Source organism: Diachasmimorpha longicaudata, chromosome 1 (assembly GCF_034640455.1).
Source record: "Diachasmimorpha longicaudata isolate KC_UGA_2023 chromosome 1, iyDiaLong2, whole genome shotgun sequence".
Classification (NCBI taxonomy): domain Eukaryota; kingdom Metazoa; phylum Arthropoda; class Insecta; order Hymenoptera; family Braconidae; genus Diachasmimorpha; species Diachasmimorpha longicaudata.
The window spans coordinates 4,516,841-4,529,721 of NC_087225.1; the positions used below are offsets into that span (position 1 = coordinate 4,516,841).

General features: G+C 34.4%; 2 protein-coding genes across 4 annotated transcripts in view; one reads left to right on the top strand and one right to left on the bottom strand.

Annotated features, from left to right (window-relative positions):
• Ap-2alpha (Adaptor Protein complex 2, alpha subunit) overlaps positions 1 to 1,113 on the top strand; it is a 39,827-nt gene extending 38,714 nt beyond the window's left edge. For all 3 annotated transcript variants that reach the window (XM_064131863.1, XM_064131874.1, XM_064131884.1), the window contains exon 9: positions 1 to 1,113. In XM_064131863.1, coding sequence (XP_063987933.1) covers positions 1 to 78 — 78 coding nt within the window. In that variant the 3' untranslated portion in view covers positions 79 to 1,113.
• Positions 331 to 12,881, bottom strand: part of LOC135168047 (tumor necrosis factor receptor superfamily member 3-like) — a 27,912-nt gene continuing 15,361 nt past the window's right edge. Inside the window, exon 2 of the mRNA XM_064131894.1 lies at positions 331 to 4,962. Within this exon, the coding sequence (XP_063987964.1) occupies positions 4,468 to 4,962 (495 nt within the window). The 3' untranslated portion in view covers positions 331 to 4,467. The remainder of the gene's footprint in view (positions 4,963 to 12,881) is intronic.

A 12,881-nucleotide genomic window follows, 5' to 3' on the forward strand; every position in this document is an offset into this window, starting at 1 on the left:
ATGTTCCGGTTAACAGTGCGTTCCAGCAAAGAGTCAATGTCAATAGAGGTATGCGATCTCCTGGTGGACCAATTTTAATGCGCCCCTCCGGTACACAACGAGGACACAGAAACATTAACTCACCACCAATGTTCTGTTAATTTATGGGCCCGTCCCAACCCCGTGGGGATCTCACCATTCGTTCTCAATGTGCAACGAGGACACTGCTGTTGATATTACATCGGTGATGTATCCCCATCTACCCCAAGATTATACTCATGATGGCACATAATGTGCATATCGCATCCTCAATAATCGCGAGCCTGAATAATTCAAGATAATTCAAGATGCAATGATTGATCACGACCTTGTTAATGAATAACTCGACAATGATAATGTCACACAGAGCTGAAAAGTTGAATATTGGCTACCAAGGACAGTATTAAGTCCAGAATTTAATTATTAGTAGTTTTTCTATTGATTCAGTTGATAGGTGTCGCTCATTCTGTTTTTGTTTTTTATTCTTTAATTCCCTCACCGTGCAGCACCGAGAACGGACTAGAGTAGGTTCATCCAATTATAAAATTATTCTTATTGATGGAAACCAGGAGATTGACTCGTGAGTCTTCCCAGCTGTGCTCTGCTGTGTACCTTCTCGCTGCACGTCTCGTGTTCTCCCCTTATTTTGTTACATTGGCTGGTGTCTGAATGCGTTGGGCTGTATAATATCAATATTCATTTATCCTTAAGTCCAGTGTTATTTAATGAAGCTCAAAAATCAAGAACATTTTTCTCTTCTAATCAGAATATTGACGCCCTTGATTTATCTTGTGTCATTGTCACTAAAATTTTTTTTACTAATTCATCAGCTAATTAAGCGTGCAGATTTATTTTAGGACTTGCAGAAAATTGTGAAAGGTTTTTTTCAACTCTATTTTTAATTTCAATGATTTTTTCTCTCTTTTTTCCCTTGAAGGAATATTATTAAAATGTCTTGTTGGAGTGAAAATGAATGATAATCCAACTGTAAAGGTAGTATCATAATTGTACATAAATGTCACGCTGATTGTTGGAGGCAGTTGATGTAAGAGATTATTAATGAAAATATACAAGTAAGAAATTATCCCCGCTGAATTCTGTCGCTACGCGTCTTCTTCTTCTACTTCTTCTTCACCTTATTCTCATTTTTTTTTTTAAATGGTCTATGAGTGTCTTGTCATACTCCCCGTCCTTTGCCATACGGCGTAGAGATATTATTTTGCTCACCCGTGGAATCGAAAAATTGAATTGTACGTAATTGAGCGAATTAGATTTTCTTCTTAATTCCAATCATCATCAAGATCAAGAAAATTGGGGAATACTTACAAGGGCTGAATTGAATTTTTAATTATTATTCATGTGAACTCGACATTCGGTGAAGAAGCGATTCGACGGAAGTTTGAAGTGAATCTCAAAGCATCATATGATAATTAGCTTTCGTTGGTATCCAAACGAATTTTCTTTAAAAAAATTGTACCTTTGGCATGCTTAAACAATCTCTTTTTCATAAAAAGTAGTTTTTATTTTCTGAAATTATATAACTCGCTTTAAGTTTGTGCGATGATCCTTCCACGAATCAACAACTACATTGCCGTACTCATATCGAAGTCCATCATTGTCTTTTGAATATCTGAACAATCATTTTAAATTGAAAATTTGAGAAAGCTATATTGTAAAGGGCTTTAGAGGAAAATCGATAATGCTGAAATCATTAGAAGTTTTTTTTATGTTATAGATTCATAAGAAATCTAAAGAAGCATATATAAATATATATATATATATCTAAATATATATATATACCATGAATTCGTATATTATGAATAAAAAAGAGGAGGACAAAAATCTTCGCTTAATTTCTTGTATATGTTGCTTTATATTTTTTTGCATTAATTCCAAAATCAGTTTGTCTCTTATATTTGTAATAAAAATGACTTTATTAGCGCCAAACTGTAAACCAGCGAATACTTTCTTGTAATTATTTGAATTATTTTCTATCACTGTACATGTATGTTTGTAAGACACTATTGATTTATATTATTAAACAGTATAATCTCTCATAGATATGTTGCATTGATTCTACAACACTTCCACGATTATGCAAATCATGTCATAAATATAGATATAGTCGTCAGACATACATATATCTCCAGAATGAAACGGCCTCACCGGGTATTACTGTTACCATTCAAACCGATAATAATAATGATAATGATAATAATAATAATATTAATATTAATATTAAAGCGACAATGGATAGTGAAAGATGAGATAAAATACTATGAATCAAATTGTGTGTTTATGATGTAAAATCGTGTGTCTAGAGAAAAGCCGTACATTAGTCTTTAAAAACTAAACTCGTACAATTTGAAAGTGAAATAAGACTGCCCCGTTCACATTGAATTCGTAAAATCATCACATGTTTGATATTTCTGTCATATCGAATAAACGAATATTGAGTGCTGTTGAAAATATCTCTTTGAAGGTTTTTCTGCAAGATTTATTAAAATCAAGAAAAACCGCAGAATTTCCAGGACTTCGTTGATCATTGTCAGTTTATTATAAACGTTTTTTCTCTTAGCAACGAGTATTTTCCCTACAATTTTCATGTCCGATATGATTATTCAACCAGGACAGTTCATGGAAAAGGCTAAATTGAAAATTAATAGCTTTGCCGACGACAATTTTTCATCATAAAATATTCCAAGTTTTCTTGCCTTTATGCAGGTAAACTAATGTAATGTGCACAATTACAAATTATAAATATTACATGTTACTGTTATGAGTCACTGGCATTTTATGGAAATTTGCAAATTCGTAAATACACTCAGAGAACACGTTATTTATTAGGTAAAAGAGAATATCCTCTTGTCAATCTTGGGAATCGTCAAAAATTTTGGCTTTGTACGCACATTGAGAGAAAGAAGTCTTCAAATGAGATCAGATGTTCTCGTACCGAGACAATTTTCAAGAATATCCAAGCATTTTTTATAGCTTGGTATAGACAGTATTTACAGTTGAGTATAGAGTATGCTAGAGTGTTATCATTTTCACATATTGAATTCGTTGGGCGAGTAGAATGAGAAAAACCCAAGCAAATTATGAATATTCAGGATCATTAGAATGACATCTGGTACAGAAATATAATGTTTTTAAAATTCTTCAAGTGTCTGATAAACTTTTTTCCTTAAATTTCTTATGTGATGATTTGTTATGAAAAATAGGTAATTTATTAATTAATAACGAGGGACGAAAACGATCAATTTGATATAATCCAACATCTCTTTCTGCTGAAAAACTTTTTTTTCTCTCATCCTGAGAATAAAATTATTTCTCAGATGCTTAAAATTGACTAGAAAATGTTCCCTTCTACCAAGAGCACCTGTTCCAAAAAATGTACGTTTAATTTTCTGTACATTGTGAAGCTAAAGTTTTTTTTTCATCAAACACTTGAGTTGGAAATTTTCAACAGTAATGGAAATATTCCGCTTGCGCTCGTAGCCGAATTGACAGAATTCACAATAATAATTAATAAGCGTTTCACTTTCGCCTTGCTTGACACCCACTTTTCGTCCTAATTTCACCACTGTTGGTGCAATATAAACCGATCATACAATTGTCATGACAATATTTCATTGATATTATTCTCTGAAGCTGTCTGAATCAGCCTGGTATAAAAGTGTAGTAGAGGAAATAATGGGAATCTCGGTCGATAATTAATAACTTCCCTCTGGACCAATCATTTCATCGAGATCACTGAATCAAATATAATTACTATGTTATGTAATTAAATAATTGGATAAATACTAAAGTATATATACACTTAAAATTAATCCACTCGACACATTGCTAGTTTATCCTTTATTTGCATCTCTGAGATCCTGGGAAATCGCTCACACGACAAGTGTATAACATTTGATTCTTAACTGGCACGATTGTCGAGATGAGCGTTAATTATTTTGAATGGTAAATATCTCGTTGAAATTGGTATGCCATGATTTAGCACTTGTTCACGGAACTGCAAATGATGACTAATTTTTTCGCTCCAAACAAATGGCACCACTTGGAGGAAGCATTATCATTAAAACTGAACATGTCTTTGGTTATATACACGCAAATTGTATACATTGTATGTGATCAACTACATATATACAAAAACATATGAACAAAGTTAGGGAATAGAAAGAAAATGAAGATAATACACTTAATATATAGTTTGTTCACTGCGAGTGCAAACCTAGAGTTCTGTAGATCTTTATTTCTGAGCGGAGGGCGCATTGAATTTTAGACGTTTCTTTATGTTTACATGATTGATGCGAACGAATGACAAGTATTATGGTTAATTCGATCGTGATCGTGAAATATCAAATTGTATTCCCAGATCGAATATATACAACTGCTGTTAAGAAAGATCTTGACTAGTTTTTCTCGCAATTAAGTCATTGATTCATTCTAAAACCTGTGCCTCGAATTGTTTTGAGCCTCACGTACGTCAGCCTCGATGTCTTGCGCCAGAATGATTTCACGTTCTTTCTCTTCTCTCTCCTTTGGCTCGTCGTCGTCATCGTCGTCGCCGTCGTCATCCTCATTCACGAGAGAGCTCTCTTCGCCAGTACTTTTGGCATCTTCGGGGGCTAGAAATAAATTCTTGTGGCCCTTGCACTTGCTGTGGTAGTCGGCATTGTCGAGGGCATGACGATGACACGAATCGCAGACTGTGTCAGTCTTTGAGGTGCAGGCATGGGCTTCGTACAGCCCTGGACCACATCGAGAGCAAATCCAGCAGGGCTGTAGGCTGTGGTGGGGACTGTAAGTGCCTCGCATACAGGTAGTGCACTCGGTATCCTTCCCAGATGTGCAGGCCCTTGATACACCCCATCCTGGGGCACATCTCGTGCATTTGGAATCATCCCTGTGATGCCTGATCCGTGGCCTTGCTTCGCAAGTCTAAAATATAAAATTATACACTAAATGAGAAATCTACATTTACTGGTTTTTTTTTTGTTAAAGTACAGACACGTTTAAGTAGATCGATGCTTTGACGAGCACCACTTTTTGGCAAAAAATATATCTATGCAAGATGTCCAATATGTCCATTAGAAATAATCTACTTGTAGTCGATCACTAGTTGTAAGGTTTCGAGGGGGACACTTATGCAAGCTGCAAGCATAGGGAGCTTTTTTCAAAATAGCAATTACATTTTTCACTCCAATGAGACTAGTTCATCTCGATGAGTGGATTTCAGATAACTCATCATTCACGTCAATTCCTGCGTTTTTGCTCTGGAAATTCGAGGGAAATAAGTTCTGGTATCAAACTGAAGATTGAGACTTTCTTAAGGGGTTATTCTCATGTGAGCACTTCAAAAAATCGATTTTTTTTTTGACATTTTGACAGTAAAACCTATTGAAAACATGCTGTGAAAAATTCAGACCGAAATTCATAGTATTTGATAAGTTACAGCTCATAGTCGCCGACGTGTCGTAAGCGATTGTCTACCAGGCTTTCAACTTTAAACGCGTTTTTCTCGAATCATCATTTTCTGAAACGGTCAAGGTCCTACAAGAAAAAGTATTCAACCGATTGCTTTAAAATTTACATATGTTCTTCTACTCATTTATAGTTATCGTCCCTACCACAATTGTTTATTTTCGACAATATCTTCATATTTTTTTTAAACGATTTGTAACGAAAAAGAAGGAGATTTTCGTGATTTTTTTTTGAAGTTCGATATTTTTTTTTGTTTTTAATGAAATTGATTATATTTGGTAGGGACGATAGCCACAGATTTACTGAATAATAATCCATTCGATTTTTTTATGTCAGACAACATGAACAGCCGTTATCACCTTGACCAGTGAACTACCTTTTTTTGTTGGAGACTACTTTGACTTAAAAAAAATATATGTTAAAAATGTAAAAAACGAAAAAAAAATTTTTTTTCGTATACTTCAAAATACAAATAAAAATATATTGAAAAATCAACATGATTGAAGTTTGTTGTCGCATAAAAAAAAAATTCCGAAAAAGTGGTAAAATATAGGCGTTCACATGAGAATAACCCCTTAACGTGAGCCAGGATGCACCCCATAGAGGTAAAGTCTCCTCGCATTCCTTGCGCTAAAGAAAAGGAGAAAAAATAGTGCAAACATGTGTTGAAGTTCACGTGCTCATGAGTTGTTCACTGTCGCCACGCTTGACTTGCAACATGCGCATGAATCTTCATTAGGGTGGCCCATGAAAAGTGTAGTTTAAATATCTGCATTTACAGTGTTCTATTCTGATAGGGTAGCTTATAAAACATTTATGTGAATTTTTTCAAAATTTTTTAAATGTTTTTAACCACCGCAAACGCTATTCAAAGTTTGAAGAAAATGTTTGACCTACTGGCAGTTTGCAGTCACTAAGTTTGATGACAAGTCAAATTACTTTATGGCGGTTCTCGCTAGGTATGTCATAAAAGTGTTCAGTCGGTGCACGGGACATCTTCCAGGTACCCCAAAAAAACCTTTGCCTATCCATTCCACTGAATTTTCGACAAACATAAGGTAAAGCTATGTAAAACGAGCCCTGTGGAATTTTTTCTTGAACGTTAGTGAATAGCCAACAAGAAAAGTGAATGTGGCTCGCTATTCACTTTAGCGACAAGAAAAGATTTGCAGTCTAGGCTTGATGATTATTTAGATAACCAACTGCTGAATGTAAATAAATAAGAATGATTATAAATACTATTACTATTAGATTACGATTAAGTCATAATTAAGTTATACTTTATAATAATCATTATAATAATAATAATACTAATATTGGTAATTGTTAATCGACAAATGCCCATGAAGTAAAGTCAACCATGAATAAAATCGTTGTTCCACTGTTATTTGCGGTCGAACTAACCCTTCCCATTTGATTCCCGTTAAATTCTGAAGCTTATTTGATTCTCAAAATCCTTCATTCCTTCTAATTACTTCTCCTTCCGCCTCTCTCAATCGGTATTCTGAATGCTGATCAATTTTTTTAATAGTATTTTTTTATGAATTATTTCATATTAAAGGCTGGCAACCGATTGACAAATACGAAAAAATATCAATATTGTATTTCAGAGGAAGTTTCATTGCAATTTGCATAACGATTTTGGTTTTTTATGTCTTTCACCTAGAACATTGGGCTCAACTGATCAGAAACTCTCATTTACCGTATATCATGAAATATTTCCCCGATAGAGTGACAAAACTTTGTAATTATCGATATTTATTGAAATTTCATAAGGATTGAAATATAGTAAGCTTACTTCAAATGAAGCTATTCCTACGAATCAAATTTCATTAGATTCGTCATGATATGAAGCATTCCACTATGTAAATTTTTAATCGAAATCATTGAAAAATTAAAAATTCACTCATGGGCAATGAAGGGTACACTTTTATTTATTGGCTGTAGTAAAAGATTTTGTCCCGTGCCAGTGAAGGGTCAGACGGTTACCTGACCCTCTCCATTTCATTTTACAGCTCTCATTAGGAGCACCAGATAATCCGAGCACCTGCCGTTTCCAGAAATTTTAAAATTTTCCAATGCAGTTTTCCTTGATTCACAATGTAGAAAAATATTAGTTTTCTAGTTGAGATGATAGTACAATAGTTGGATAACCATGCAGGCGAATCGGAAAGGAAATCGGATAATTTGGAACGCTTTTACAAGCCATCCAAAACCTTGATTTTCAGCTAATTTCGTACTTTTTTATGCCATGAAAAATAAGTATAAAAATTGCAAAAAATAATACTAATATTCTTAGGCTTCTCGTGATGCATGCTGGAGAAGAGAATTGCGAAATTCGTATAATTTCCAGGTATAATAATAAATATGAACTTTTTTCGTTTCTCTACGTATCTATATTATGTGAAATTCCGAGAACCCTTTGCCGCCTCAAAAAACAATTTCAAAATCCTGAAAAAATTCACACTAATATTTCATCAGCTATCCCATCAGAAGACAAAACTTTAAATGTAAATTTCAAAGTTTTCCTTTTTTGGGCCACCCTAATCTTCATACATATATGCACTATTTTTTCTTCAGTTTTTAATTTTAATTTTCCCATATATTTTATTCAATTTAAGGCCCAGATTCACTGGATTACCTGGAATAGATCAGTTTTGTTTTTATATTTTATCTGCAACTTTCCTGCAGTCCTGCATCAAGCAGAATATTTTGCCTGATGTGGCGGAGGAGGTGGGAGAGCGAAGGGCTCTAGTAAATAATTTTTCTTATCTTAAAATATTGTTTTCTGAAACATTATTAAATATTTTCAGAAATTTTTTAATTACCCTAGTTCTACCGTAAAATGCCCAGAAACCTGGGTATTGGGAACCAGCTAGTAACATGAAGGTCATTTTACGGTAAAACTATGATAGTTTTTTAAAAATATCAAAATATTTAAGAAATTTTCAGAGTGTTGATGACAGAATGATTTACATCCTGAATATTCCTCTGAAATGAAAATAAAAAATTTGTACTAAGCCGAAAAATGATTATCGCAGTCGACAATGTAATAATTGGGGAAAAGAATCTATAAAGTAATTCCACGCGAAGCGTTTACCATCAATAAAGGAATTGGAACGGTTTCTTATAGGTGCAGAGAATTGATAATTATTTTAATAAAACGATGTAAATTGTCGAAGAGAAACTGTGCTGAAAGATAAAATGAGCAATATTCCGAAAACATTCAAAAGAATTCTATAGTTTTATTGAACTCTTAAGGATACCCCTGAAATTTTTAAGTTTTTTATGAATTTGTTGGGGAATTTGCTCGAGGTAGAAATTTATATTGTACTAAAAACAAAGAGAACGGAAAGATACTAGATAAAAAATCTATTTCGCGTGTTTGACACGCAACAATATTGAGAGTTAATTATAAATCGTGGAGCAGCATGCTTTAAGAGAATTCTCTGGCAAATTTGTAAAAGTGACAGCTAGTGGCTTTTGTCTTTTCCAATTGTTCGTTAATCTCCTAGGGTGAGTGGTTGGGTAGAAATAGTGGTGAACCCTATCAGTTGAGCACCTCAATTGACTCTATTGGGTTATATGGCTTATTATTGAGAACAGACTTAACTTATATTATTGGTACCAAAAACGAATCGACGTGGACAGAGCCGGAGAGTTAATATAAACATAAACAATGATTTTATAGGGAGAGAGAACTGAGAGTTCTTTGTCGATAGATGAGGATATTCTTTTTTTGATTGGTCCTAGTGACCGGTATTTATTCTGCTTCAACAGCCCATAGAGTAAATACGTGGCACTTCCTAGTGCCATATTAATTATAAAATGAAGTAAAGTTCAATTCACTGCGTTTTTATATTATAGTTATTTCTTGACCCATTTCCCCAAGACTCCATCTAGAGACGATGATCAAAAGAGTTTTTGATTTATATTAAGTACGTTATAAATATACTAATCAAGTTTAAAATTAATAAAATTTTCGTTAAAAATTATTTTTGAAAAGAGTGTCCACCAAAAGAGTGACCTGCCCTGCCAGAAATGAAATGCAAATCAAGAAATTTTTCATAGATGATTTCAATTGGTAATTGCCATTTCAACTATGATGGTAACTATTGCCTTAAATAGTAGTGAAGAATTTATAATTTAAATTCCCTGTTCACGCGGAGCACTTTTCATTAAGTTCTGTCATCTATTAGGCTACGAATCTTATTTTTTATCGATGAGTATCGAGAAGAATAGAAAAGATAATGAAGTGAAAAAATTGCTTAGAGATATATGAAAGAACGGCCCATCAAGTTAATATTTCTTATTGCTAAAATAAAAATAAAAGTAGACTCGCAGCATTATACCGCCGGACAGGTGCACGGGGATGGACGTGGGCCAGCTGACATTGTAACACCTTGCCCGGTTCCTTCCGCCTCCATCGTTCCGAAAACGATACAACTGTTTCACGCATACACTCTCGACAAGGATCCTTGGTACAGACCTAACGGACATTTTTTATTACTCATCCCCTTCAAAACTATAGCATAAATTCCACTCCTTGAAAAATTTCACCCTTCACGAGCTCGTGGGAAGTCGATAGCGACTTTTTCTTTTCACTCTAGACTCAACAGCTGCCACCCACACCTAACGATTCTTGCTGATCAAGAGAGAAAGAGAGGAATGGTTGACCAGGCATGTCTTACACGTGCTGGGAGAAAATAACATATCAAATTTACCTAAAAGTGGGATTCTTTTCCAATTTCTAAAAACCTCTGTCATGTGTTCCATTTTTTTGTATTCATTCCAACATTTTATGGACCAAAAGTTTGTCTAACTCTCCTTGAGAATAGTTTGCAATTTATATTGGATAGGTGTTTCAACCTTGTCCTCCAAAGAAATAAATATAGGTAAAATCACATTTTTCAAATTAGATGCTTAAACTAATGATTCCTATGATCAGTAAAAATTTTACATTAATGTTGATTTATGGATATGGTGCAAGAAACAATCTACTTAATGGTTTAAAATTATAGATTTTCTGAAGGAAGGTTTCCTTAACTTCAAAAACCTACTTGCAACAAAAATATATGTGTATTCCATTGTTTCCCAATATATCATTCAGCTTTATCATATTCATCCATTGTCGGTGCAGTGGTGCAAAATTATATGAGAGCTTCTATTTCGAGTAGAATATTCGGCAAAGTTCTTTAAGAGAAATTTGCCAAATGTTTTTTCAACATTGAAAGTATCTCGAATGTAAAAGGTGAGGTGAATGTGTAAGACCATCTGTACATGACTCCAGTGGCAGCTGTCGGAGGCACGCGCCAGCGGTCGCCAAACTCAGGTGAATCCACACCAACAGCCGGCGGGATCATCAGTTGCGTGCATTCATTAAAGGAATTTCACTGAGCAGATAATGCTACACCTTTCAGCCAATTTTACACGTCAAGACATTGCGATGTAGTCCATGATAATGGAATCCATTGGAGGAATTCTCATGAAATTATTCATCTATTGCATTGGAGATGTCTCTATAGAAGTTAAATACTCAGTCCATTTTCATCTCGTCCCAATGCAACGAATTAATTTATCGCCTCTTCTTCATCTGGTTATTAACTAAGTTTTCATTCAAGTGCCGAGATCCGAGAGGACACCAGAACATTTTATGTACAGATAGTCACATCGAGATTTTTCAGATTCTGAGAATACTATAATATTGCAGGGAGAAATAAGCACGTTTCACTCCCCTGCTTAAGGATAAGGTCAAAATCCATCCGAATATTCAAAGTAAATGCTCTAAAATTCACATTGGCATCACACTCAAATGCACAGCTCGAATTATCCTAGGGAATTGGAATGCAGTATTAAATTAAAGTGACCTTCGGCACTTCCCACCCTCTGGCGTAACTGCCTGCCTGCCCGCATTTCTGCCGATCACGTCGAGTGTTGTGTACTCCACCCGACAATATTTTTCAGCGGAGTGAATACGCAAGGGTACGTTTTTTTTCTACAAATTCGTCACAATATAATTGATAGCAGCAGAAATTATAGAAATATTGACTTTTGAAAATTATGTCCTCGTCAGTTTTATTCTCTTTTATCCGTAAGCTTTCTTTCATTTTCTTATTAAGCATTTGAAACTTATTGTCAAAGTTTATCAGCTATAAAGTGGAAATGTATAGAATTAATGTCTGGACTGTATTGATTTCTCGCAATCTTTGAAAAATATATTCATCGCGTCAATGATAGAGAGTCTATTAGGATCATGTACATTGTCTAACATTTCGTAGGGTAGTGTGCAATATTTAGCAATTTTTAATATCATTCTTTCATGCATAGTCTTCAAATGGTGGACATTGCCATACGATGTGATCGATATCTTCGTCCGCATAACCGCATGAAGGATCCCTCAAGAACCCAATCCTGAATGATGACGAGTTCAAATTGTCGTGGTTAACCCTTACCCGGATACTATTTCAGGTTCCTACAATTTGTTTTCCATCCCATCCTTCGTGTTTAATACATTTGTCATGAGCCACGGAAAACTCTTAATCTTTACCTCGGTCCAACAGTGAAACCAAAAAATTGGAGAAAAATCCGAAACTACAACTCTCGCCAATACCACACGGTCACAGTTCCACCGGCTCGAATTTGATAATTGAAAAGGCAACAATGGAAAATAAACGTTTTGTTCGAAAACTTGGTCAAGGAAAATTTGGTAAATAACAAAGGCCATAAACCTGTAAATTGATAATATTGATTGATAAAAAAATCGGTCAAATTTTCAAACCATGAATTTCAGGAGATGGTAAAAATATAACATAACAAATGTAATTTGACATGAGTAACGAGTTTTGCTTGATTTGTTGCGTGTCAAACACACGAAATAGATTTATTATTTAGTATTTTTCCGTTCCCCTTTTTTAGTACAAACTAAATTTCTACCTCGAGCAAATTCTCCAATTGTACACTCATTCAACGAATTAATATTGAAACGGTGTTTGTGAAAGGATATTTTGTTTTTATAAATATTTCAATTATTTATTTATTATGTGCGTTTAATATAAAAGTCATTTAAAATGGATATCAAATAATGCTATGTAAAATATCGAGAGCGTTTGTCTGATATTTTGACGATCGAATGTAACCAATGCGATATGTAATTCATTAACTTAGAAAAGTACTGATGTTATAGTGAAGTGTTAGGATTCTTGTTTAACAGCACGGACCTCGGGGAGAGGCGCTTAGGGGAGGTGAAGAAAAACTTATCTCTGTGACGTGTCTCCTTTCCAAAAAAAGGAGCGTGGGACTGAGGCCCTTATTATAAGTGGAATTGGGGAATGTCGTGAAATTATAAGGGTTGGAAATCATTAGGACGTGTCTACAGC